The sequence below is a fragment of the Brassica napus genome, chromosome A9 (genome assembly GCF_020379485.1).
Source record: "Brassica napus cultivar Da-Ae chromosome A9, Da-Ae, whole genome shotgun sequence".
In the NCBI taxonomy this organism is placed as follows: Eukaryota; Viridiplantae; Streptophyta; class Magnoliopsida; order Brassicales; family Brassicaceae; genus Brassica; species Brassica napus.
The window spans coordinates 41,696,860-41,720,742 of record NC_063442.1 but is presented as its reverse complement, the minus strand read 5'-3'; the positions used below and the strand labels follow the sequence as shown (position 1 = coordinate 41,720,742).

The following is a 23,883-nucleotide window of genomic DNA, read 5'->3' as shown; positions in this document are numbered from 1 at the left end:
AACGTGTTTGATTCGAAACACGATATTTTATAGCATATCAATATCATATTTTTTTATTTTATTTTGCTACGCTATTTCAGCCAAGCATTTTTCTTGATAAATCAGCGTAGTCAAAAGTGGCTGAGGAAGTTTTCAAGATAAAAGCTCCTAATGCCCATTCTAGTGGTATGTCTTTCTCTCCTGCTTTACTCGCAAACTCAATTCTGCAAAGACAAAACAAACACAGTTTTATTTTATTTATCGAAACCTAAAAATTCAACATTGATTGTTAAGACCGTTCTTGAATTTGTGTGATAACATATTTACCTTCCATCATCAAGAGCAAAACCAAGACTATCGTGAAGCATTGAGATAATATATGCTGATGAGAAGCAGTACCCAAGCAAATACTCTTCTTTTTTTTTGTAAATAGCATATCAATACTCTTTTTCAGTTCCGACCATTTTTCTTTACAGTACCTCTTTCCAGCTGGAATCATTTCAGCTAGCCAATCTTTTTCATCCAACTCAAAGAACTGATTCATACATAAACATTAGTCGACCAATGTTCCATAAAAAAACAACCATGCAGATATGAGTTTTTGGTTTATATTATACCATGGACGTGTAGTAGAAATTTGATGTCGCCAAAAAATGTCCTTGTAGATCAGGTGTGAATGTTGATCCAATAGAACAATGCTTATAAGGACATTTCTCTGTACATAACAAAACGCACCAAAGCTGAATACATAAGAGATAAAGAAACTTGACATTGACCAACGATGTTCAGCTATATTAATAAAGTTATCTTACTGTTTCCTTCCTGCAACATTGCATATGTTGCAGATCGGCATTTGGTGAAATTACCAGCAGCTTGAAGTGAACCTGTTAATCTGCTTTCCTCAGATCAAATCAGAGAGAGTTAATGAATGTTGGTGGATTAACAAATGATGAAGTCAAAAGCCATTTACAAATCCTACTAAAATAATTGCATGTGTTTAGTAGGATTTGTAAATGGCTTTTGACTTCATCATTTGTTAATCTACCAATATTCATTAACTCTCTGATTTGTTTTGGCGTAGCTACTACAAATCGAACCAAAATCAATATACTAACTAGAATACCATGAACCCCAAAGATCAATTTAAAAAAAAAATCATATATGAATATTGAAACTCACCATGAGCTCCACCTAGGTGTTGAAAGAAGCGTCTATGCAACTGCGACGACCAACACCTTCTTTGCTTTCTTCCTGCGTCTTTCTCCGCCTCTCTCTTCCTTTCTTCACCACTGTTAACGATTGGATATTTTCCTATACTTTCATCTATCTCCACAATGGTCTCAATAATCTTTGGTTGCAACCGTTCCTAAATCGCAAAATAAAAATATTTAGAGCGTTGTCATAAGTTAGCTAGTATGCGTTTCAATATGGATATCTTATATATTTTACCTCTTTGGGAAGAATAGGTTCTGGCTGGTTCCAGAGCTGAACAGACTTAAGCCAATCAGATTTCATGTTCTTGTCCTCAGAATCATTGTCCGGATCATGAGTTCCGTGTTCATAGTCGAACTCTTCATCTTCTTCTTCATTGGAGGGCGATGAATCTTTAATAGTTAAAAATTTCTCCAAGACTACATGTCTACATTCACCGATTGTCTGCTCCGAGCACTCTGGTCGTCTGTACAGATTGTATGTCGCCATCTCTGGTAACTCCCTCTTACATGCCTCGATTGCTAAGCAAACAAAACCAAACAAAGTTAAGTTTTCCTTTTTTAGATGCTAGAATTTTCACATATATGTTTTTGCATTTCTTTGTAGTATATATATTATACCACTCGTTGTATATGTATATTAATAGATCATAATACGTCAATATGTATGGAAACAAAACAACTCGTACTATATATGTATATTAAATTATAAATGTAATATTAAGGAATAATTTTTATAAGAAAATGATTGTTTAAAAATATGAAAATAAAAATTTAATAATTTATTTAATTAGTATTATTAAAAGAAAAAAATATTTGAAGTAGAGTTGTGGATGATTAGATAAATGAGCAAAATTGGGGATGTAGCAAAGCGAAGACCGATAGGCCAACTACATGAACCGATTGGTGCATACCACCTCAGGACGGAATGGTTTACTTTTGGGACCAATCGGTACTATCCCATCAAATCCGCAAATTAAAACTACATATGGTTTAAGACATGTTTAAAAGATCAGAGCAAAATCTTTGGGAGAATTTCACACACCAGAATCGTCTTTGCATGGATCAATATGCTATTCGACCCCAGTTCTACAAATGCTTGCGTTTGAGATCAAACCTCTAACCATCCAAATCGTCAAGTAGAACATCTTCAATAGACATCCATATGAGAATTCCTTTGACTATATTTGAATCGTCTGAGGAGCTGTGTCGATCATAGTGTTCCTTATAATTACGTGATACTCATTTTCAAGTTTTTTTTCTTGTGATAAAGCAGTTATGTGGCTGAAGTTGTTGGAACTAGGATCAATCACCACATGGGCTCAGTGCAAATAAATCTTCATAGACCACTTATACTCTATAGCAATGACACCGGATTATTTAGGAGTTGGTCTATAAAATAAATATCAATTATGTATGTATTATTCTGCTGATCCAAGTCACTAGTCTATATTCCCAAAATATATTTATTTTTTTTCGCAAAATATTTTGTTACTCTGTAGATGTCAAGGTTAGCTTAGACTTTTTTTGGCTTAGTAGACTTGAATCTTTTATAATTGAGAAATTAATTTTCAATTTTCGAGGATACATTAAAATTGTAAATCAGATCAAACGTTTATATTCTTTAGACCTCCTGATTTTTGAACTAGATGATTAAAACGCATATAAGTTTATGTTCTTCAAGAGTAGAGAGTTATAACTTATAAGCATTCAAGTTTTGTATCCCAATATTTTTGGTGGATTTTCTTAACCTTATATTTTGGTTGATATAAAGGTAAATTTTAACATATTTCACCGAATAAATTTACATTAGAAATCTTTTTCTTACCGTAATAGAAACACTACCATTTCTCCGTACGATAAATAAATTATCTATATTATTAAAAGAGAAGTATCCACTAAACAATACTTATAAGTTTTCTAACTTATTTACACTTCCATGCTATTGAAAATTAAATTAAACTACTTATTTTAATGCTTGTCTTTTTCAATTAAATTAATGAATTTTCATTAATCAAATTTAAACATAATGTCATTAAATAAACCTACCTATTTTAATGTTTGTATTTTTCCAGTTAAATTAAAGAGTTTTCATTAATCAAATTTAAATTCAATGTCAATAAATGAACCTAAAAAATACATCATATTTAACGTAGCTTTATTACGGACAAGTACGGCCCAATAATGAACTTAAATTTTATTTTTACGAAAATGTGAATCACTTGACATATGTAATATTTAAAATATATTAACTACAATATAACAAATTCATATAACCTACATATACTTTAGTTTGAAATGGTCATGCTCAAGTTTTATATAGTCAACTTACATCATGCAACGATCGGTGTACAATATTCAAACCACATATAGTTTTCGTTTTCTTTATAGGATGTATCAACCATTAATTTAACTGGAAAAAGACAAACATTAAAATATGTAGGTTCATTTAATGACATTAAGTTTAAATTTGATTAAAAAAACTCATTAATATAACTGAAAAAGACAAACATTAAAATATGTAGTTTAATTTAATTCTCAGTGGCATTAAAGTGTAAATAAGTTAGAAAATTTAGGGGTATTGTTTAGTGGATACTTTAGCTTGAAATGGTCATGCTCAAGTTTTATATAGTCAATTTACATCATGCAACGATTGATGTACAATATTCAAACCACCTATAGTTTTCTTCATAGGATGTATCAACCAATCAATCATCTTATTGATTTTCTAAACTTTATAAAAAACAAATCAATAAATACAAAGCTTATAAATAATTTATTATTAATAAAATTATGAAATTATTTACAATTTAATAACTAATTTATCGCCATTTTTTATATGTTAAATTTTTCATAGAAGTTTAAAAATCATTGTATTTTCTTTAAACATGTATAACTAATTTATAATCTTTTATGTCATACTAAGTCATAATATAATATTTTTTTATATTTTACATTAATACCATTGTTTTTATATATCATCCACAATTCTCTAATTACGTCTATTTGTTCAATTTTTTATATAATATCGAATATTCGTCATAAATCGATGGTTTAAAACGCTAAAAAAATAATTTACTTGGTAAATATAATAAATCAAATATTACAAATACATCATTTAGTTAAATAAATAACAAAAAATCGAAAATTCATATGGATCTAGTTAAAATATTATATAACGTCCAGAATCAAGAGCGTCTGTCTGCATTCATCATCTGTGTCAGACAAACTATTACATTTGCTAAAAATATGTAGACGTGACCATGTCTTTCCTTATTGAATCATTCTCTTGTAGTTGAGCACTTTTATAACTCAACGGTCAATAATTTCCAAAACATACAACAACTATGTCAATAAAATATAAACAGTCGACAAATATGTATATGATCCTTTATTGTCAACGACGTTAATATGTTTTCAAAAAAGAAAAAAAGATGTGAGTTCTATGATGTTCTTCAAACCAAGTGTTAACTTGGTAAAATAGAAAGACCAAGTGTTTACTTATTTTAATGAATCTTATACATACTCTTCATAGTGGTACTTTTTTTTTGACATCCTTCATAGTGGTACTTATATCTTGCATTTGACCTTATCCATCACAATATAAATATCGTTTTACAAAACTCCATCTATATCAAGAAAGATATTTTAAAATTTTATTATCAAAAATTGAAAAGCTAGACTCGACAAAATGAAAAGGTAAATAAGATACTTATTTCTAATTATATTTTAGAATGACATCTCAGAAAATTAAACTCTAAAAGACGAATGATACTTATGAAATTTTGTAGTTTTGTTTGAACTCATCTTCTGATGGAAATAATAAATGGTTATATGTTGCATTTATTTCTAATTATTTGACTCGGTTCTACGTTGAATAAAGAGACAAGTTGTATATGTAAATCAGTATGTATATAATTCTCTAATTCCTCTACCTAAACTATAATCTATGTTGTCAATATTATTTAGCTCATTATATAACTACTAGGAGCCGATATAAGTATTAAAACCATGGTCAACGGCTAGTCCTAACGGAGCCGTTAAACTTTTCAGACGCCGTTATCTCTCTCTCTCTTTCTGTGTTCCTCTCCTCTTTTCTTTCGCTATAAAAAGGTGCTTTCCATTTGCTTGATTTACGGGAAAAATCTTGGAAGTTGTCTGTCTATCTTCCCCAGATTTATTTTTGTTTTGAAAGCAAAACCACAACTTCTTTGCGTCTCTGCTAACATTCCTCCCGATATTTCTGCTCTTAAATCAAGGACAAGAAAGCTCCCTGCTCACTCTATAAAACCCTTCTCTTCTTGAACATTTCCAGGTGATTTTTCTTGATTTTTTTTCCTGGCTGAGAATCTGAGATGAGTGAACACTTGGTGGTATATGTCGACCGACTGATGCAGCCGGTTCCGTCACCTCCCGTTGAGTCAGAAACACCTGAGCCGTCTTGCATCATGGAGGATAATGCAGTTGATATCTACGAGAGAGAGGGAGAGGAAGAGGAGGATCCACTGGTTTGGTGGGGGGAGTGTCGTATTTGTCAGGAGGAGTCTGCTATTAAGAATCTTGAGAGTCCATGTTCTTGCAATGGAAGCCTAAAGGTATTTTTTTCACATTGTCCCAAAAAGAAAAGAAAAAAGATGCTAATAAGAAAAAAATTACAAATGTTTTTGGACAGTACGCTCACAGAAAATGTGTTCAACGTTGGTGCAATGAAAAGGGAAACACTATATGCGAGATCTGTCATCAGGTATATACGACTCTGTTTTAATCTTTAGGAGTAGAGGCCAGAGAACTGATGTAGAGCTGGTTATAAGATTTTGGAGAACATAAACATTTAGTAAGAATTTTAATAATTTTTTAAAAATAATAATTTAGGAACATAAACATCTTAGAAATTTTATGGAATCAATGCCAATGAGTTGTGACCAAATCCAGGCATGGGTAAAAAATTAAAATCACCAGAAACTGAACCTTGATAGATTATATTTTGTTACAGTTTGAAAGATAACCAAATGTACATAACTGTTTTTCTTAAACCTTTTAGACAATACTTGTTGCTCAAAAAAAAAGCCAATACTTAAGAATTAGTTGGAAGTCTATGCATTTACTGTAAAAGTTCTATGTAAGTTTGAAATCTGATAGCCTTTTAACTTGTCTTATCCAGCCATACCAAGCTGGATATACCTCTCCACCACCTCCACCCCAGTCTGATGAAACTACTATTGACATTGGGTATGATCAGTTTCTTAACTCTGCCATACCCTACTACATTTCTATATATGACTTGTAATTGTTCTAACTTAATAGTATCTGTTTGTAGGGGAGGATGGACAATCTCAGGTCTGGATTTAGACGATCCAAACCTACTTGCAATCGCAGAAGCTGAACGTCAGATTCTAGAGTTGGAGTATGATGATTATACAGAACCAGATACTACTCTAGCTGCATTTTTCCGCATATCTGCTCTTATTGTAAGCCCTATTAAGCTTCTAGCAAAGTTTCAACACTACCGTTTTCTTACCGAGAGTTGTAAACCTGATAACATCCCTCCCTTGTTTTCTTGCAGATGATGACTCTTCTATTGCGATACGCACTAACTATACCAGATTATGCAGATGGTGAAGAGGAGGATCCTTCTTCAATACTTTCTGTAAGTTGAAACCAAGTGTCTATAACAGATTATGATATGATGGTTCCAATTCCAAAACCACAATATTATCATTGCAGCTTTTCTTACTCCGAGCTGCTACTTTTCTTCTTCCTTGCTACATAATGGCATCAGCTATTAATATCTTGCATCAGCGAAGACAAAGACAGGTTAGCTTTTTAAACACATTTAATACAAATTTTTCTTATCATTTTGACATTTTGTTGTTAAAACAAATCAATGGTTTGAACAGGAAGCAGAGGCTTTAGCCACCCGGTTTGCCTTGGTGCTCAGTTCACGTCAACCTAGAGACATGGTTAATTATTTGTCTATGGAGCCTTGATTTACACCACAATTTAGGTACTTCAGTGATTTCATCAGGAAAAAATTGGTGTGAAAGAGTAACTTGCAATAAGTGAAAAGAAGAGATGATTTGTTGAATCAATCTCTATTTCTTTCACTTGTTGCAGTGGAATAACACTTTTCTAATGAAATTACCGAGTTATATGTGGTGTAATGCATCATAAGATCTACATGAAGGTTCTTCTGAGTCGGCTTTCTCACAAGTTAAAGCATGACGAAGGAGTGTCCAAATTTAGTGCATGGTTCTTTTAAAAAACTTAATGAATCTAAGATAGATTCGTGTCATCCAATGTATGTAGAGTTTAGAGTTTCTGATTTTGTGCATTGTATAATCTGAAAGATGTTTTGTTTATTTTTAAACATTGAGCTTTTCAATGACATTACAAGCATTTCACTACCGAGACGCGTCGCCTATCACTTTTGTTTAGCCTACTTTTGTTCATACGATATCATCATGAGTTGTAAGGCCAAGTATCACATATATATATATATAACTAATATGATTAATTAAAGAGTGAAAAATCCGTAGAAAGACAACAAGTTAATTTGCTAGCATGAAGTCATTGCAGTGCATAAACATGTATCATGTATGATTTTTCTTCGGATCGGATATTTTGGATTTCAGTTATAATTTGTATCACATCTTAGATCTTATTATAGTGAATTTGAAAGTATATGTCGAGATCAGATATAACACATCGTTTCCGATTCTAATTTGTAGCACATTATAAACTTATAAAATAACCATATATAGTTTAGATTCGGGTTATATCGGTTATGTTCTGATATATCTGATGTAAAAGACAAAATTTATAAACAAAACATAAGGAAAAAAAATTGAATAGAGTTACCATAAACATCGTTTATAAATAAATATGCATTACTGTATAGAATAGTAGATTTGCCCTTTGTTATTTCAACGAGCAAGTATTATTCGTAAGTAATTGGTTATTTAAGGTATTTATTTAAGTTTTAATACTTATTTTATATGTTATACCAAATAAACATTTAATTGAGTATTACTTATTTATGTATTGAATATTTATATTAACTATTAATTTTGGATTTGTCTGAGTATTCATTCAAATTTGGTTAATAACACTTCGGATTCAAATATGTTTTGTAATATCCTACAAAATCCATTTGAATATTTTTTGCATTTCTGATCGGATAACGGATTGGGTTTTTTTGTTCAGACTCGGTTTGATTTTCGGATTCTGAATTTTAGTTAAACTGTTGAAACAAAAAATATCTTTTTGGTGGGGGAGGGGGGTGTCAAATTTACCTACCAAAGAAAAGCTTTAACCCGACGCAGTTATATGGGCCGTAAGTCTCTCTTATATATTATATGGGCCTTAAAAAGTCTCCCAAACCCAAATTGAGAACCTTTTAGTTGCCTAGACAATAATCACATGTATAAATGCCAAGTCATTTGCTTAAGCTTGTTCGAGCAGCAGCAGTCCTGTCGTCAGGTAGTGAGTGGAGGAGGGAAAAGGAGAGAGACGCCATGGGAAGAAGTAAGTTTCTCCATCTCTCTCGTTTATTCATGTCAAGAGCTTCCCTGTTCTTTCACTTACGTTAAAAATGTCTTACAAAATGGCTTTGTGTGATTATGCAATTGAGTGTTAATAACTTTCTTAAGACACGAGTTGATTAGTTATGTCCTGTCGTAGATTCCTTGACTTGAGATATGTTTTTCTCGATATTTTTGGTAAATGAGAAATAATGTAGCTAATTAAAATCTGAAAATTATTGTAGGACCAGCTAGGTGTTACCGTCAGATCAAGGGCAAGCCATACCCTAAATCTCGCTACTGTCGTGGTGTGCCCGATCCCAAGATCAGGATCTACGATGTCGGCATGAAGAAGAAAGGTGTTGACGAGTTCCCTTTCTGCGTCCACCTCGTCTCCTGGGAGAAGGAGAACGTCTCCAGCGAAGCTCTCGAAGCTGCGCGTATCGCTTGCAACAAGTACATGGTGAAATCCGCGGGAAAAGATGCTTTCCATCTGAGGATTAGGGTTCACCCTTTCCATGTTCTGAGGATCAACAAGATGCTTTCGTGTGCTGGAGCTGATAGGCTTCAGACTGGTATGAGAGGTGCTTTTGGAAAGGCGTTGGGTACTTGTGCTAGGGTTGCGATTGGGCAAGTGCTTTTGTCTGTGAGGTGTAAGGATGGTCATGGTCACCATGCTCAGGAGGCTCTGAGGAGGGCTAAGTTTAAGTTCCCTGGTCGTCAAAAGATTATCGTCAGCAGGAAATGGTATGTAGAGATTGATGATCCTTGAGGATCAAGTTTTGTTGCTAAACTCATCAAGTTTGTGACTTTTGTTTCAGGGGTTTCACTAAGTTTAACAGAGCAGACTTTACGAAGTTGAGGCAAGAGAAGCGTGTTGTTCCTGATGGTGTTAATGCTAAGGTATCTCATTTTATGCATCAGATTGTTATAGCTTGGGTTTATTGTAACAGTCTTTTGTTATTGATTTTGACAATGTCTCGGTTTGTTTTGTAGTTCCTTTCATGTCATGGACCTTTGGCTAACCGTCAGCCCGGAAGTGCATTTTTGCCAGCCACCTATTGAAGTTTCAGGACTGTAGTCTACTTTTCCGTGAAGAGCTGTATTGAGTCTGAATCATTTTACTTTTATCCTTGAAAGTTTTGTTAAGTTTTTTAGTTGGACATATTCAGTATTTTGAATCTTTGTGAAATGATATTTTGCTATTCTATGTTGCTCCTTTTGCAAGTTTTGTCGTGTCCGCTATTGACTTCTCATTACTAAACCTTCGTTTTTATTAACACTAGTGAAATCAAATGATTGAGAACTAAAATTGGTCAAATAAGTTCATATGTATGTTTTATTACAGTAATACTCTAATGCTAAAATAGATGTTGATACTTGGGGATTTGGTGATTGTTTTTTTTTTCCGTCCAAATAAAAGTATGGTAAAAGAGTGATTCTTTTGGCTAGTGCATGTTACTAAAATAGATGTTGCAATATTTTTCAGAGAATATGTGTGTATAAAACTTCTAGTGTGTATAAAACTTCTAGTAGCAATCAGAGAGATGGGTGATTCTTTGGATATCTCTAGAGCATGTTATAGAAGTGCATGTATTTGTAATTAGTGAAGCTTATCTAGCTAATGTTAGGTGAATGTCATTTTTTAACATTTATGATCTAATATCTCATGAATTATATTAGGCTGAGTGATCCAAAAGAAAAATGACAAAAGTCTAGACTACATGTCAAAAATCAGACTCAACCTGCCATTTTCATGTGTAAAATCCATTTTTGTGTGTTTTCAAAAAAAAATTGTTGCAAAAGGTCCAAAAACTGTCAAAGCAGAGAACAAAGGTCTTCATTTAAAATGAGTTTAGTGTAGTACTAGCAAGCAAAAATATCAAAGGTAGCTTGCAAGTTGCAACTTAGTCCATGGGATAAAAAGCTCTTAGTCTTCTCTTTTCTGAGATGAGAAACATAAAACATAAATAAATACATTTTTTGAAAAAGAATGAATGATACATAAATATTTCCAAGACATAACAAAAATATTGTATTCAGAAAACAAATTCAACAACTTTTAACAGAACTGAAAGACTGAACTTTCTCCACCAACTTATTGTAAAACTTGTTTCTGTTCCTTCACCCCCAAGAACCTAACAATGCCACCAAGACCATTGTACTGAAACTGAATTAAATTGTATAGCCAAATAAATAAGAAAAGGCTGCATGCATGCCACTTTCAACCTCCCCCAAGCAGCCAAGAATCTTGATTTCAATGTTCAAAATTTTTGTCAGCAACCCATCACTGCACAATTGTAAACAAAATTAGATGAATGTTTCCTATCAAGCAATGTCCACACAGGAGGGCTTCCACCACTAGTTGGTATCCAAGAGTTCAGCTCAATGAACCCTCCACCAGAGCTCTTAGGCCCACCAATCACAATCAACCTCTCACCGCAAGCCCTAAACGCCAACCCCCAACCGTTAACCGAGCCAGCTCTCTCAGGCAACCTCCCTAAAGTAAACCACTTCTTACTCCCTTTATCATACTTCCTCACCACCATACCAGCATGATCCGCAGCATACAGCTCATTGCTCACAACCGCAACGAGAGGTGGCGCTTCCGCTGACGCCGGCATCTCCTTGCTCCTCGGCGGCGACATCTCCGGTATCTCAGTCCATTTCTTGGCCGCTAAATCGTACTCCTCGCCGCCGCCGACCCCTCCAATCACATAGAACTTCCCATCCATGAAGACACCGGAACACATCTTCCTCGGTTTGTTCATCTTGGGAAGCGTAGTCCACGTCTGAAGCTCAGAGTTATACATCTCCGCAACGTCACTGATCTTACCTAGAGAGTCACAACCACCGGCGAAGATAGCGATCTCTCCTAAGCTCGCTGACCCGAACAAACACCTCGGAGAGTTCATCTTCTTGCCGGGAGACCAAGAGTTAGTCAAGAGGCTGTATCTATACACAACGTGAGAAGAGCCATCGTCTTTGCCTAGGACAAGCAAGTCTGTTCCGACAGCGAGAGACTCTTTATCCGTGCACATGAAGGTATCGCCTGAACGCATCGTCGGGAGATTCATCCATCTTCTTTCGACCGGGTCGAAGGCAACCCATTCAAGGAGCTGGCAGGAGAAGTAGACCCAGTGCTCGATGATCCGGTTCTGTCTCCGGAGCTTGTAAATGGCTCCGGACTTAACCAGAGACCGGAAACTCCGGTTTAGGGAAGCGATTGAGGGGTAGTCGGACCGGGAGCAGCGGATCAGACAGCTGATGGAAATGTCTCTGCCGATGATGTCGTTGATGAGTGAGTCATCATCAGACAGTTTGCGGGATTTGGTATGTCTGAGATCGTCTTTAAGCTCATCGTCATCGTCATCTAAAGCTCTTTTGCCGTTTTTGAGGGAGTCTTCTTCTTGTGGTGGATACATGTGATCCCAGTTTGATTCCGAGGGACGAGAAGATGAGAAGACTCGAGATAACAGATGGGTACGATCTTCAACCATAGATAATCAGATTCAAAAACAGAGCCTTTATCACGAGAATGAAACAGAGAGACGAATTTAATTGAAAGACTAACACTTTCAAACAGATTTTAGATCTCCAGATTCCAAATTTTGAAACCCAATTACACTAAAAAATTGAAAACCCAGAAAAAATCAAACCGGAGGAATCGATGATCCCGATCTGAATATGAACTGCTCAACGGAGAAGAAGAAAAGGAAGAATCTTTAAAAAAGAACAAAGAGAGGAGCTTATGTAATAAACAATAACAATGAAGGTACTTACGGATTGGATTAACGAAATAGTTTTATTTTTTTAATTAGTCGTTGTGATTCTGTCGTTTCTTCGAAACTCTCTGCGAATCAGAGTGAACCGTATGGAGTCTCAAAGTTTTAAAAGGTCGAACTCAACTCTCTCTATCTCTCTGTTTAACGTTTCTCTTTCTCTCTGTTTGTTCTTTGTTTTGTGTTAAAATAATGAACTTATATTTAAATATTCTTTTTTTCTTTCTGCGGTTACGTTAGAGAGTCCAAATATTTTAGATAAGTTCTTTTTTTCTTTCCACAGTGGTGGTTAACGTGTAGTATTTAAATCAAGAAACTGAAACTGTTTCTAGCTTTGTTTTCTAGTGTTCAGTGTAAAATGTTCTACAAGTTTCGGTACTTTACCTGTAATAAATCCTCTGGTCAAAGGAAGTTAACTTGCTTTGTAATGAAAGTTATCAAAACCATGTACGTACGTCATCCACAAAAATAAACTTTTTATAGTATGTACCGTCATTCATATCTCCTTGCTCATTTTCTCTATAAAAAGAGTAATAATCAATTTTATATCTTTAATAGCATCTTCCTTTTTTCTTGAGTAACGTCTTAGAAAAATATATTTTATTATCATCTCATCATGGTTTATATATGATTTATTTATATAAATTACATTTTCAAATTTTTATTGTAACAGTATCAATGTACTCTAAACAATGTTCTCTTTCAAACAATTCCAATAAAATAAATCATTTTAACTATTGGTTTCATTTGGAAGTTTTGGCAATGGAATATAGTAGTGGTATGTGAATTGGAAAACAAAATAAAAGACTATTATTCGCATTTCCCACACAAACATTATTAGGAATATAATGCTTCTTTTTCACCGAATATAATACTTCTTTTTATGTTTTTCGAATATAACTTCCATTAAAATAACTGTACGGGAGAGAGAGCATGTATGTGTGTTTCATCAGAATAGCTGAACAGAGAGATGAGGAACACGAGAAAGCTGTCGACAAAGTGAATCTAGGTTCACGGAGCACGTGCCGACGCACGTGGGAGTATATTTTTGCGCATACACCATGAAATTAGTGTCTTTACTTAATTTAATACCCCGAGATTTACTGAATTACTCAACTTTAGTTATGTGGTGGGCGCCGGCCGTTGACCCCAAAAACAACTTATGTGGTGGGCTCTTTATTCGTCAAGAAATATTAGTCGTCCGTTTTCTTTGACATGTGTTTTTATCATATTCTACACGTCTTGTTTTTATCGTTTAAACTTTAAACGATGGATTTTTCCACAGAATAGATAGAGACATAGATTAACCTCCGATTATTGAAATGTTTACTAGTAATATAATGAACATTAATTACGTTAACAATGGTAACAACTTCGCGGATTGACGGTGGACTATTCTCCATGATCTTTAAAAATGGGCTATATATCAATCATTTTATAAATGAAAAGCTATATTAAAATATTACTAAACCAAATGTCAGTAATTAATGTTCAAATTCTAAAGGTCATATGGGTACGGTGCTTATCTTACATATTACTCCACTATATAAATCGTAGCTCGACTCGCGCCGAAAGATTATAGCGTGCAACTAAAGGATTATTGAGTATAAAATTTATTTTGCCAGCTTGAATCCACTCATTAACTGACATCTGGGAGAGCCATCTTAATCGTTATTTGGACGGTAGCAAAAGTGCTTTACTTTCTCTATTTTTATATATAAATTGTTTACATTTTTTTCTTATATCACTTGTTTTAAAAATTCAATGGGAGAAGTTAATTAATTAAATAATATTTAATAAAAAAATTCAAAATAAATATATTCTATAATTAGTATTTTAATTATATTTTATGACTAATTTAATCGAACCATTTTTTTTTATCTTAGATACTGTTTAAGCGTTTATTTGTTTATTTTTCTTAAAGCCAATGGTTGAAATGGATGATAATATGGCTGACCAGATATATAGAAAGAGAGTTTGGTTGTTATCAATAAGGTATTTCCCAAAGCTCATGAAACCCTTTTAAAAGAGTTATGTGCTTTAATGAAATAAAGAAATTAGATAGGTTCGTTGAGGTTGACGAAGCATAAGAGATCTAAGGTCTATATTTTATGTACCAGCATTACTACTTTATACATAGAATAAAACTTTGTTTTGTGACATTTAAGGTATTTTATAATAATTTCTAAATAAAAAATACTGAACTTATTTTATGTTGAAATTTCAAAGTTTTACCAAATTTGGGAGTCAACAGTCAATAACTATGAACTACTCTTACGAACGATATATCTATAGTCGGAGAAGATTTGTATGATATCGAATGAATCGTATCTAACTATCTATCTTCATATAACTTTTTGTCCTCTTTCCGTTTTTAATGAATACTGGTTGGAAAAAGGTATTTTTGCTTTTAATTTTCTAGCAAAATGATCGCATAGGACCAATACGTGACTGTATTTTTGGGTGGTGACTTGTGTCTGAAAGTGAAGTCATAAGAGCTGTCCACGTGATCTGTTTGTTTTGTGTGTTCACATTCCTTTTCCTTCCACCTTGATCTCTTTTAACTTACGAGTCCCAGTCGTCAGAAAAATATTATCGTAATCGGTGATTACATTTCTAAATTATATATGTGAAAGTGTTATCCAAATTCTGAGTAATATGTTACATTAGTCATTAGGGTATAAACATAACATTACTAGAGTCATCACCATCACTTCGAATAACTAATTTACATCTCATCTGAATATCGCATTAGTTGATGAGCCGTCATCGGCTGCGTGACAGCACGCTGCATCCGCAATCACATTCGAAGAGAAAAGACAAAATTGCGAACAATATATATTTGGTTACAAAGTTATCGTTACACATTAAAAAAACAAACTATTGTCTTACTGAAGAAACAACATCCAGAGCTAAAAGTATTTTAAACGAGTTGTTTTGAATGATCGTCTTTATAAAGATAACGTCTCGGCTCCTAATACCTTTTAAAAAACTTTAAAAGAACTAAGAATCACATATGAAAAAAGCTTTATAGATATATAGTAAAATAAAATTAATATTATTAGTCATGCTTGAGAAAAAAAAGGAAGATATCAACTCCAAACGGAATTCTCTGAATTGAGATCGACTAAAATCGCGAGTCAGATAAAGACGAAAGAAAATAATGATTTAAGAAGATTAGGTCAAATTGATAAAAGACATTGTATATCTCCAAAGGTCATTCTTTGATCCTCACTGTGAAACTGAAATCCGAACTAAAACCAACCAAGAGATTATATATAGGTTTGTACATAGACCCATATTTAACCTTTTTCTTTTCTTTTCTTAACCATATATGGTAAAGACAAGAATAGTTTTGTTTGGACCCATATTCGACTATTTCCTGTATAATTTATACCATTTATAGAGTATATTTTTTAGTATATACTATTAGGGGGTAGTTAGAAATTATTATTATTATCCTGGACAAAACTATAAAACACTAATAAACAGACCGGTTCATACGTAGAATGGCTTGTAGCCTTATATATAAATAGATATTTAAACGAATATAAATTTTTAACTAGTTAAGGATGATACATACAGGTGGGACGTCGCCGTGGGAGAGATGTACGAATAGACAGACAATGAGAGATGGAGAAAGAGAGACGTATGTAATGATTTTGCCAAAGGGTTCATATGCAAGAGCAGTAAATTAATGTTCTTTGCATTTTCTTACAAATACATCAGACAACTGTTAGGCGCACGTCCTTTTCTTCTTTTTCTGTTCTTCTCCTTCTGTGAACTTTCTTTTCCATTGTATTTCTCTCGTACATGAATAATTTATAATTATTTGTATGCTACACATGTCAATAAGAAGAACGAAAATCTTTTGAACGGTTAGAAAGATAACATCCAAGTTTTATCCAACATTTACATGCAAAATTAAGTGGCAAGAAGAATAGGTAGTAAGGACTTGATTCTTTTAATGAACTTCAGTATTTATGTGCTAGAGTATAGATTATAGAAGATGATTAATATCTCAAAAAGGTACTTTTTAACACAGTATTAAAGAAAAGTTTGTGATTATGGCAGGGACTGGAAAATAATCTCAAAACCATATTGGGTTCACGGTAGACGTTTTTGTTGTTATTAAGAATTGGTTACAGTAGAAGCTCCTACGATGTAACGGCCCAATGATCTTTTTGTTCGTGAAGTCTAGGACTACTCAGGCAGGTAGAATCAAGGCTCAAACTCTAACGGTGGGTGGTGAAGTCATAGTTATAAGAGCAGAGTAACTAGTTGGCTTTACAAACTATGGAGAAAGCTGAACTTCTAAGCTCATTGGCGCAGAAAGTTAATGAAGATAACAAAGAACAAAGCATGGAGACTGCTTGGAAGGTAAACCAAGAAACCACAACTTCTCAACATATTGAAATAGAAAAATGTTGTGAGCTTCTTATTATGTATGTTCAGGTCCTTCAGGATTTCATGAATAAAGACAAGAAAAATTATATATTGAGATATGGATTACCTGACATTAATTTTCAACTAGAGGAGTTTAGGGACCTTATAGATGTTTTGAGGAGTAGTTATGAAGACAATCACTCATCTTGGAGGTGAAAAATAGCTTTCAATCACCACAAGAATGTTTGTGTTCATCCTAAGGATTTTGATTGTATAACCTTTTCATTTGTTAGGCAACCAGATCTCCATGACTCACCAGATAGCTCTGAGTATAGTTCAGGATCAACCATCATGCTGGATAAGTATGGTGACAGAACACAACCATCATTGCCTGATACTCAGACAGAACATAAGGAAGGTGATGTTGAGTTTCTCTCAACGTGTGATGTCCTGAAAAATATTGATGAGAATATGTCCATCTTGGGGGAAGAAAACATCAGTTCTCCTTATTAGGAGCAATATGGGAGCTGGTAAGGATCTCGAGAGAAGACATAACAAGTCATTACAACAAACAACATTTAGAATTTTATATACTGTATGATGCTATATATTGGCATGTCTCCATTAGTGAGGTTTCATGATATTTTGTCTATGGTTGAACCATGGTTTTGTGCCTCATTCTACACCACACTTCACTTATAGAAGTCCATGTTTTGCCCAAGTGAAGATTGCATACACATTCGGTAAACTGAATACATCAGCATGAATCAGAAACGAAACACTTGAAGCGACAGAAAAAAAAGGACAAGTCTGAAAGCATCATCACGCTCTGTTTAGATGTTAACAAACAAACTTATTTTCAACTTTCAACTAATACAGCTCATAAAAACATCAGCTAAGAAAGCATATCCAGAAAGCTTTTCTTCATTCTACCATCCGATAGCATATCCATAACAATCTTTACGGTGGAAGCATCTGAAGAGAACCCACAACTCTTCATTTCTTCTATAAGTTTAGCTGATGTCGCTACGTCACCACCTCGGAGATGTGCTCGGATTAGTGTGTTGTACGTACAATCATCTGGTGCAATCCCATCCTCTCCCATTTTCTTAAACAACAGGCCCGCTTCAGACATCGAGCCTTTCTTACATAGTCCTCCAATCATTATGGTGTATGTTTTGACATCAGGCTTCACTTCTTTGAGAGGGAGGCTACAAAATAGATCCCAAGCTTCATCGACTCTACTTCCATTGCACATCCCGTGAATGATGATATTATAAATACCAATACCAGGATCAATCTTACACTTGTGCATTTGATCAAGTATTCCCAAAGCCTCTTCTACTTCTCCATTGTCACACAACCCATCCATCAAAATTTTGTAGGTTACAATATTAGGATGAACACCTTGAGAGACCATCTCTTGGAAGAGTTCTTTGGCGACTTTAAGTTTTCCTGATTGACAAAACCCTTGAATGAGACTGCTATAAGTGACTGTATCTGCAACCACTCCTCTCAGAGACATTTTGCGGAAAAGTCTCATACCTTCATCAACCAGTTTAGCCTTACAATACCCGTTTATAAGGATATTATACGTCACAATATCAGGATCGCATCCCTTGCTAACCATCAGATCCAACATCTGGTTGGCTTCATCTAAGCAGTTCTCCATGCACAGTCCATGTATCAGAGAACTATATGTAATGGTATTAGGATCTAAGCCTCTTACGATCATCTCACTGTACAACTCTTTAGCCTCAGAAAGCTTTCCCTCTTTCACAAAACTATCAATCAAAGCACTGAAAGTGATGACGTCAGGTGTGATTTCCCTTGAAATCATATCCCTCAGCAGCTGTGCGCCGTCATCCCATCTGCCAGCGTTACAGAAGCCTCCAATGAGAGAGGTGTAGGTAAAGACATTTGGTTTGATACCTTTGGTTTCCATTTGATTGAAAAGGCTGAGTGCATCGTGGAGGCTCCCGTCTTTGCAAAGACTGTCAATGATGATATTGTAGGTGACTACTTGAGGCTTGACCTTTCTAAGTTGCATCTTTCTGAGGAGATCCAAGGCCGAGGCAGTGTTCCCTGACTTGCACATTCTGTTCAAAATCGGACCATAGGTAAACTGATCGGGTTGACATCCATTAGCCACCATTCGATCTATCAAAGCCACTGCTTCGGACACTCTACCTTGGAGACAAAGTCCATTGACAAGAGTGATGAGATTTGGAATAACCTTCATTTCCACCATACGATCAACTCCACAGCTTGGGAAACTCTACCCACGAGACATAAACCGTTAATCAAAGTTGAGAAAGTGACTGTGCCGGGGTCATACCCAAGCTTCAACATCTTTCCAAAAACAGAAAAAGCAAAACCGAGTTTCCGGCGACGGCAGAAGCAGTTGATGACAATACTCAGCGTGTAGAGGTCATGCGCAATCCCATTCATTTCCATTTGCTTGCAGAGAGCTAACACGAGATCGTACTGTTTTGTTTTCGCAATGCCACTGAACAGTTTACTGAAATCTATGACCGTAGGAAGAGGACGAGACACAATCATAGTTTGAAACAGAGCAACAGCTTCATCTTTCTTAATATCGACGATCCCACTTCGCAATCTCTCTTTGTAACAAGACATCTTCCGAGAGAGCAAATGATGAGTTGTAACTGTAAGAGTACCTCCAAGACTCAGAGGGATACGAGGCTCACGTACCAATCTCCGACACAACATTGTCTGTTTTTGTTTCAAATCTGGAAAAATAAAGAACCTAGAAGAAGAAGAAGAACAACTCCACTCCCATCTTCATCTTCAGTGACTTGATGATTCTTCTTCGCCCTTTCACCCACAACTAGATCCGCACACCGAACGAATTTCATCGATGATTTCTCTCTCACTCTCATCGGGGGTTAATCTACTTCATGTGTCTCGGTTCTGTGATATTTAAGATTAATCTTAATTTGGTTTCAGAATCCGGTTTGGATTAAACCAGCCGCGTGGTATCTCCCGGTACATGTCCGATTTTATTATAATATAGGTTTACCTACACGCATTAAAAAAAATGAGAGAAAATAGATTTCATCAAGCACCACAAGAATGTTTGTATTCATCTTTTTAAGGTTTTTAATTGTATAAACTTTTCATTTGATGTTGTTTAGGCATTGTGTTCAAAAAAAAAAAAGTGTCGTTTAGGCAACCTGACCTCCATGACTCACCAGCGAGCTCTGAGTATAGTTCAGGGTCAACCACCATTGCCTGATACAGAACTCTAGCACAAGGCATCCCAAGTCCACAGTTCTCTGAAATTGTAAGCTTATCATTCATAGAATACTTAAAAAGACTTTGTGATCAAACATTTTAATCTTAAAGACTAATTGCTTTTGCAGGAGGGGAGCTTCCGGCTAAAGACATATACATATATGAGTGGAAATAATGATTTGACTTTCGCTTGACATATTTATATATAAGTTTCTTCTACATTTTGCTAAGCTTTTCTTTCCTCTACGTTTCAGACCTTAATATGGTGAAAGTAAAACGTTTCACAAATCAAAAACAAGAATTATAGATTCAGCTTCAAGTCTTCTTCTTCTTCTGCGTCCTCTGCAGCTTCCTCCACTTCAAATAAATCTGGTAAGACAAACCACCAAACACCATCGACACACATCCCCACTGTTTCGACGACAACGGATTCCCGCTCAGAACTGAAGACACCACGATGCTCACAAACTTCCTCGTCGTGGTTATGGTCGTGTTAGCTAGAGACCCGAATCTGCTTATCGTCAAGAATATGAAGTTCTGTCCCACCGCCCCGCACAGACAGTACATGAGAATGTCCCACGCCGCCTCAGGGTGCTGCTTGCAGAACTGCACGGCTTCGAATCCGCTCCCGTGCGGCAACCCAAACATGTAGACCATGTTGTATATGGTTCCCCATAGGTTCATCCCCAGCATTATGTCCCACGCGCTGGTTTTCGGATACCGTGCGGTGATGGAGTCTTGCGTGGCGTTTGTGAACCCGTCGAAGGCGAGGTTCAAGAAGCAGAGGCCGTAACCAAGGGGAGCGTTTGGATTTGCTAGCTTGCTTATGGTCTTTGAACTTGTCTGAAACCGGATTCAAATACGGTTTACTATGTTTTCCATAGATAACAAAAAAGTTAATGGAGATTTGTTTACCTTCAGAAGGGCAAACATGGACACTCCACCAGCAACAAGAAAGGTGCAAAGATACTCAGGTAAAGTGTATCTTATGCCATACACTAAGGACCCCATCAACATGACTACACGAAAGTAAAAAAATAAAACATAAGATAATATATACAAGAAAATCTTGATTTATATAAATGAAGAACAATAAATTGACGCTCTAAATAGTAACCTCACCTGGAATCATTTTAGAAGACTTCGCTAGGACCTGCATAAAAAAAAGAATCAATAATAGTTAGGAAATGGTTAAAACATGAACCGTTAAGCTGAAGTATCAACTACAACCAAAGACAAACAGTGTCGCTTATTACCAGTGTTCTAAAAATTGGTCTAGGCAAATCAGACATAAACGAAACGATTTTTCTAGAAAGATTTTTTTTTTTAAATCGGTTTATGCGCGCAAAAAATCGGACTAGACGCCCTAATTAATAATCTCATGTAAAGCCCGTAACCACCTCCTAGCAATTTCTAGAACATTGCTTATTACAAAACAATGCCAAAGTTATTACCTGAGCAGGGTAACTAATATACTTGAGAGCTTCAATGCCCATGGCAGGACCAATGGTATTAGTAATGCCAGCACTCCAGTACGTCCACCATGGAGCTCCACCACTACCTCCATTAGACCACAGCTTAATCACTGCTCTCACAAAACAAAACATACTTTAGCTTCTTCATCCATTCTTAGCTATACATCTAAAGGAAGAGAGTCTTCCGAATACTCACTTATAAAAGACCAAACCAAGCAGACAACATTCTGAGCCAAGTTCAGAAACGCAAGATGCTCGAATCTCTTCTCGTCTTCCCCAAATCTCTTCGTGGACCTAATCACGAAACCATAAAAGTTTGTGACTTTTGGATCGCAATCATAGAAAGTTTGTGGCTTTGATGATCTGATTCGATTCAGATTATACTTACAGGGTTTCCTGAAGAACGCCTTGGTAAATGTAGGCGGCCCAGATCCCGGCGACGCAGAACGACAGCAATAGAACTCGCCGGAGACCGGAGCCGTGGGATTCCATCGTGTGTTTCTCTCCGATTATAATCAGGCGACGATTCGAATGTGAGTTTTAAGTAGTTTTTTGGGATGAATTTATGAGAATGGATCTGAAGTGAGAAACGGAAAGTTATTAACAGTGTCGGAGGCGCGAGAAAGACGTAGATGTTACACGTGGGATTGTATCATTGGTTGAATTAACTGACATGGTGTTTTTCATTGGACGCGGGACGTGGGTTCGTTTATGAAAATCCATGTCACACACTGGCATCTATGTCTCAGATAGAGACATGAACTACGTGACGTTTGTTTCGATGAAAAACGTCAGGAGTTTCATATAACCTATGTTTCGGGTTTAGTTCGTCTTTTTCAGCTTGGATATTTTAGTTATTGTAATGTATTTACTCGGCCTTCTTCTGATTAGCCCAAAATGCAGACAGTAAACATAGACAACGTCGTGACAAAAAAAAAAATTTAGACAACGTAAAGTAAAACTGTAAGAGCACATATATTCTCACATGGTGTATTGATGATGTATTTTAAGAAACTAATCCGTTAATGGAAGCTAATTACAGTTTTAAATTTTTTTTTTGACAACATCAACTAAAAAATTAACTAGAAACTTCAAACCGGTCTAGCAAGCCAAACCGGTAGAATTGAATCGACATAAAGTAAAATTGAAGGAAAACTCCTCACACCGCATGCAAGCTTATCCGCTAAGATATTTTGTACTCTAACAGTTTGGCATCGCGTGCAAACAGTTTTAAATTACATTAAATATTAGAATGCAAGGTTATTATATTTAAATCTAATTTATTAGAATTAACTGACTTGTTCATTTAAATCGATTACAACAGTTTAATAAATTGGCTACCAATTATTCTGTAGCAATAAGTGATGATTTTCAGCTAATTCAATGGATGTTAGTAGTAGTCCGGATTGAAAGCTTAAGCTGAAAATTGTGGTGTATATAAAAGTTACATTTATCCTCGCGCGGGCTGGAGACGATAATCGTCATTGATGTTAGAAGATTATCCGATTCAATTTATAAACCTAAGATCATGTAATGATGAGAAAATAAACAACATGTTGATTTGCTTCTTAGCAGAAAAATAAAGCCTATATTATTTAACATTTTAGATTAGTCATGGCCTAGCTATATGTCTATGTGTGGTAAGTAAACGTGCAATATGATATATTTAAAAGCAAATGTGACAATAACGTGGAGAAGGCGATCAAACTTGAGAATTATGAATAAGATATATTTTTTTATGAACATAGAAGTCACACAGAAGGAGAATATATAGTGAAGGAATAAATTTGTGTAATAAACATACATAATCGTCCTTGATTTGGATAACCAAGTCTGGTTTGAAGAGTCAAAAGAGTGACGATATATTAGTTTATTACCCATTCACACATGTAAAGTTAGCTTGCTTTTTTTTTTAAAGCTTACTTCTATTGAGCAGGTATAAAATAATTCACGATAAGTAACTTGGTCAGATCTCAGATAGTCTAATATATCAGAATAATTCGCGATGGGTAATATTATAATTTACAACGTTACTTCTATTGAGCGAATTCTGAAAAGATGCCAAATTGTTTTTTGTCCACACGTGCCATGCAGCACTTTCAATTCACGATCAAAAGCAATGTGAACATTGCTCGAGTAATTTTTTGAGTCAATGAATTGCCATGTGATGATAATATTTAAGAAAGACACAAAGAAAAGTATTCATAAACGTTGACTACCACTTTCCATTAGTTCTATGTTACAAACAATGCTTTTACTGCGAGTTTAATTA

General features: G+C 35.0%; 4 protein-coding genes and 1 pseudogene across 5 annotated transcripts; 2 read left to right on the top strand and 3 right to left on the bottom strand.

The window, feature by feature from the left end:
* The first annotated feature begins 5,275 nt into the window (after window positions 1-5,275).
* On the top strand, window positions 5,276-7,594 carry LOC106365366. Its single transcript, XM_013804807.3, has 7 exons — window positions 5,276-5,785; window positions 5,863-5,934; window positions 6,352-6,419; window positions 6,508-6,658; window positions 6,754-6,837; window positions 6,915-7,004; window positions 7,088-7,594. The coding sequence occupies exons 1-7, from the start codon at window positions 5,546-5,548 to the stop codon at window positions 7,175-7,177; spliced, it is 795 nt and encodes a 264-aa protein (XP_013660261.1). The 5' UTR covers window positions 5,276-5,545; the 3' UTR covers window positions 7,178-7,594.
* A 1,008-nt stretch (window positions 7,595-8,602) lies between these two features.
* On the top strand, window positions 8,603-9,947 carry LOC106365367 (60S ribosomal protein L10-1). The gene is made up of 4 exons (XM_048741741.1): window positions 8,603-8,714; window positions 8,956-9,457; window positions 9,532-9,613; window positions 9,707-9,947. The coding sequence occupies exons 1-4, from the start codon at window positions 8,618-8,620 to the stop codon at window positions 9,773-9,775; spliced, it is 750 nt and encodes a 249-aa protein (XP_048597698.1). The 5' UTR covers window positions 8,603-8,617; the 3' UTR covers window positions 9,776-9,947.
* Window positions 9,948-10,665: 718 nt separating this feature from the next.
* On the bottom strand, window positions 10,666-12,747 carry LOC106369153 (F-box/kelch-repeat protein SKIP11-like). Of its 2 annotated transcripts, XM_048741740.1 has the most exons (2): window positions 12,494-12,747; window positions 10,666-12,200 (listed from the first exon to the last, which is right to left on the bottom strand). In XM_048741740.1, the coding sequence occupies exon 2, from the start codon at window positions 12,133-12,135 to the stop codon at window positions 10,987-10,989; it is 1,149 nt and encodes a 382-aa protein (XP_048597697.1). In that variant the 5' UTR covers window positions 12,136-12,200; window positions 12,494-12,747; the 3' UTR covers window positions 10,666-10,986. The 2 variants fall into 2 exon arrangements, with proteins under 2 accessions (XP_048597697.1, XP_013664707.1); XM_013809253.3 differs by having other exon boundaries at window positions 10,666-12,747.
* A 4,840-nt stretch (window positions 12,748-17,587) lies between these two features.
* On the bottom strand, window positions 17,588-19,823 carry LOC106380919 (annotated as a pseudogene).
* Window positions 19,824-20,296: 473 nt separating this feature from the next.
* On the bottom strand, window positions 20,297-22,225 carry LOC106369155 (UDP-galactose/UDP-glucose transporter 3). Its single transcript, XM_013809255.3, has 6 exons — window positions 22,000-22,225; window positions 21,808-21,905; window positions 21,591-21,721; window positions 21,259-21,289; window positions 21,052-21,155; window positions 20,297-20,979 (listed from the first exon to the last, which is right to left on the bottom strand). Exons 1-6 carry the CDS (start codon window positions 22,101-22,103, stop codon window positions 20,452-20,454), a joined length of 996 nt encoding a protein of 331 aa, XP_013664709.1. The 5' UTR covers window positions 22,104-22,225; the 3' UTR covers window positions 20,297-20,451.
* Between the last annotated feature and the right edge of the window lie 1,658 nt (window positions 22,226-23,883).

What these genes read in the sequence shown, in the direction of transcription:
- LOC106365366 (XM_013804807.3), top strand. Translation starts at nt 5,546, where the DNA reads ATGAGTGAACACTTGGTGGTATATGTCGACCGACTGATGCAGCCGGTT. An exon ending in CTTGCAATGGAAGCCTAAAG is followed by an intron (nt 5,786 to 5,862) that starts GTATTTTTTTCA and finishes GTTTTTGGACAG; the next exon opens with TACGCTCACAGAAAATGTGT. An exon ending in ATCCTTCTTCAATACTTTCT is followed by an intron (nt 6,838 to 6,914) that starts GTAAGTTGAAAC and finishes TTATCATTGCAG; the next exon opens with CTTTTCTTACTCCGAGCTGC.
- LOC106365367 (XM_048741741.1), top strand. Translation starts at nt 8,618, where the DNA reads ATGCCAAGTCATTTGCTTAAGCTTGTTCGAGCAGCAGCAGTCCTGTCG. An exon ending in GAGAGACGCCATGGGAAGAA is followed by an intron (nt 8,715 to 8,955) that starts GTAAGTTTCTCC and finishes AAATTATTGTAG; the next exon opens with GACCAGCTAGGTGTTACCGT. An exon ending in CTGATGGTGTTAATGCTAAG is followed by an intron (nt 9,614 to 9,706) that starts GTATCTCATTTT and finishes TTTGTTTTGTAG; the next exon opens with TTCCTTTCATGTCATGGACC.
- LOC106369153 (XM_013809253.3), bottom strand. Translation starts at nt 12,210, where the DNA reads ATGGTTGAAGATCGTACCCATCTGTTATCTCGAGTCTTCTCATCTTCT.
- LOC106369155 (XM_013809255.3), bottom strand. Translation starts at nt 22,103, where the DNA reads ATGGAATCCCACGGCTCCGGTCTCCGGCGAGTTCTATTGCTGTCGTTC. An exon ending in GGCGTTCTTCAGGAAACCCT is followed by an intron (nt 21,906 to 21,999) that starts GTAAGTATAATC and finishes TTTCGTGATTAG; the next exon opens with GTCCACGAAGAGATTTGGGG. An exon ending in GTCTTCTAAAATGATTCCAG is followed by an intron (nt 21,156 to 21,258) that starts GTGAGGTTACTA and finishes ACTTTCGTGTAG; the next exon opens with TCATGTTGATGGGGTCCTTA.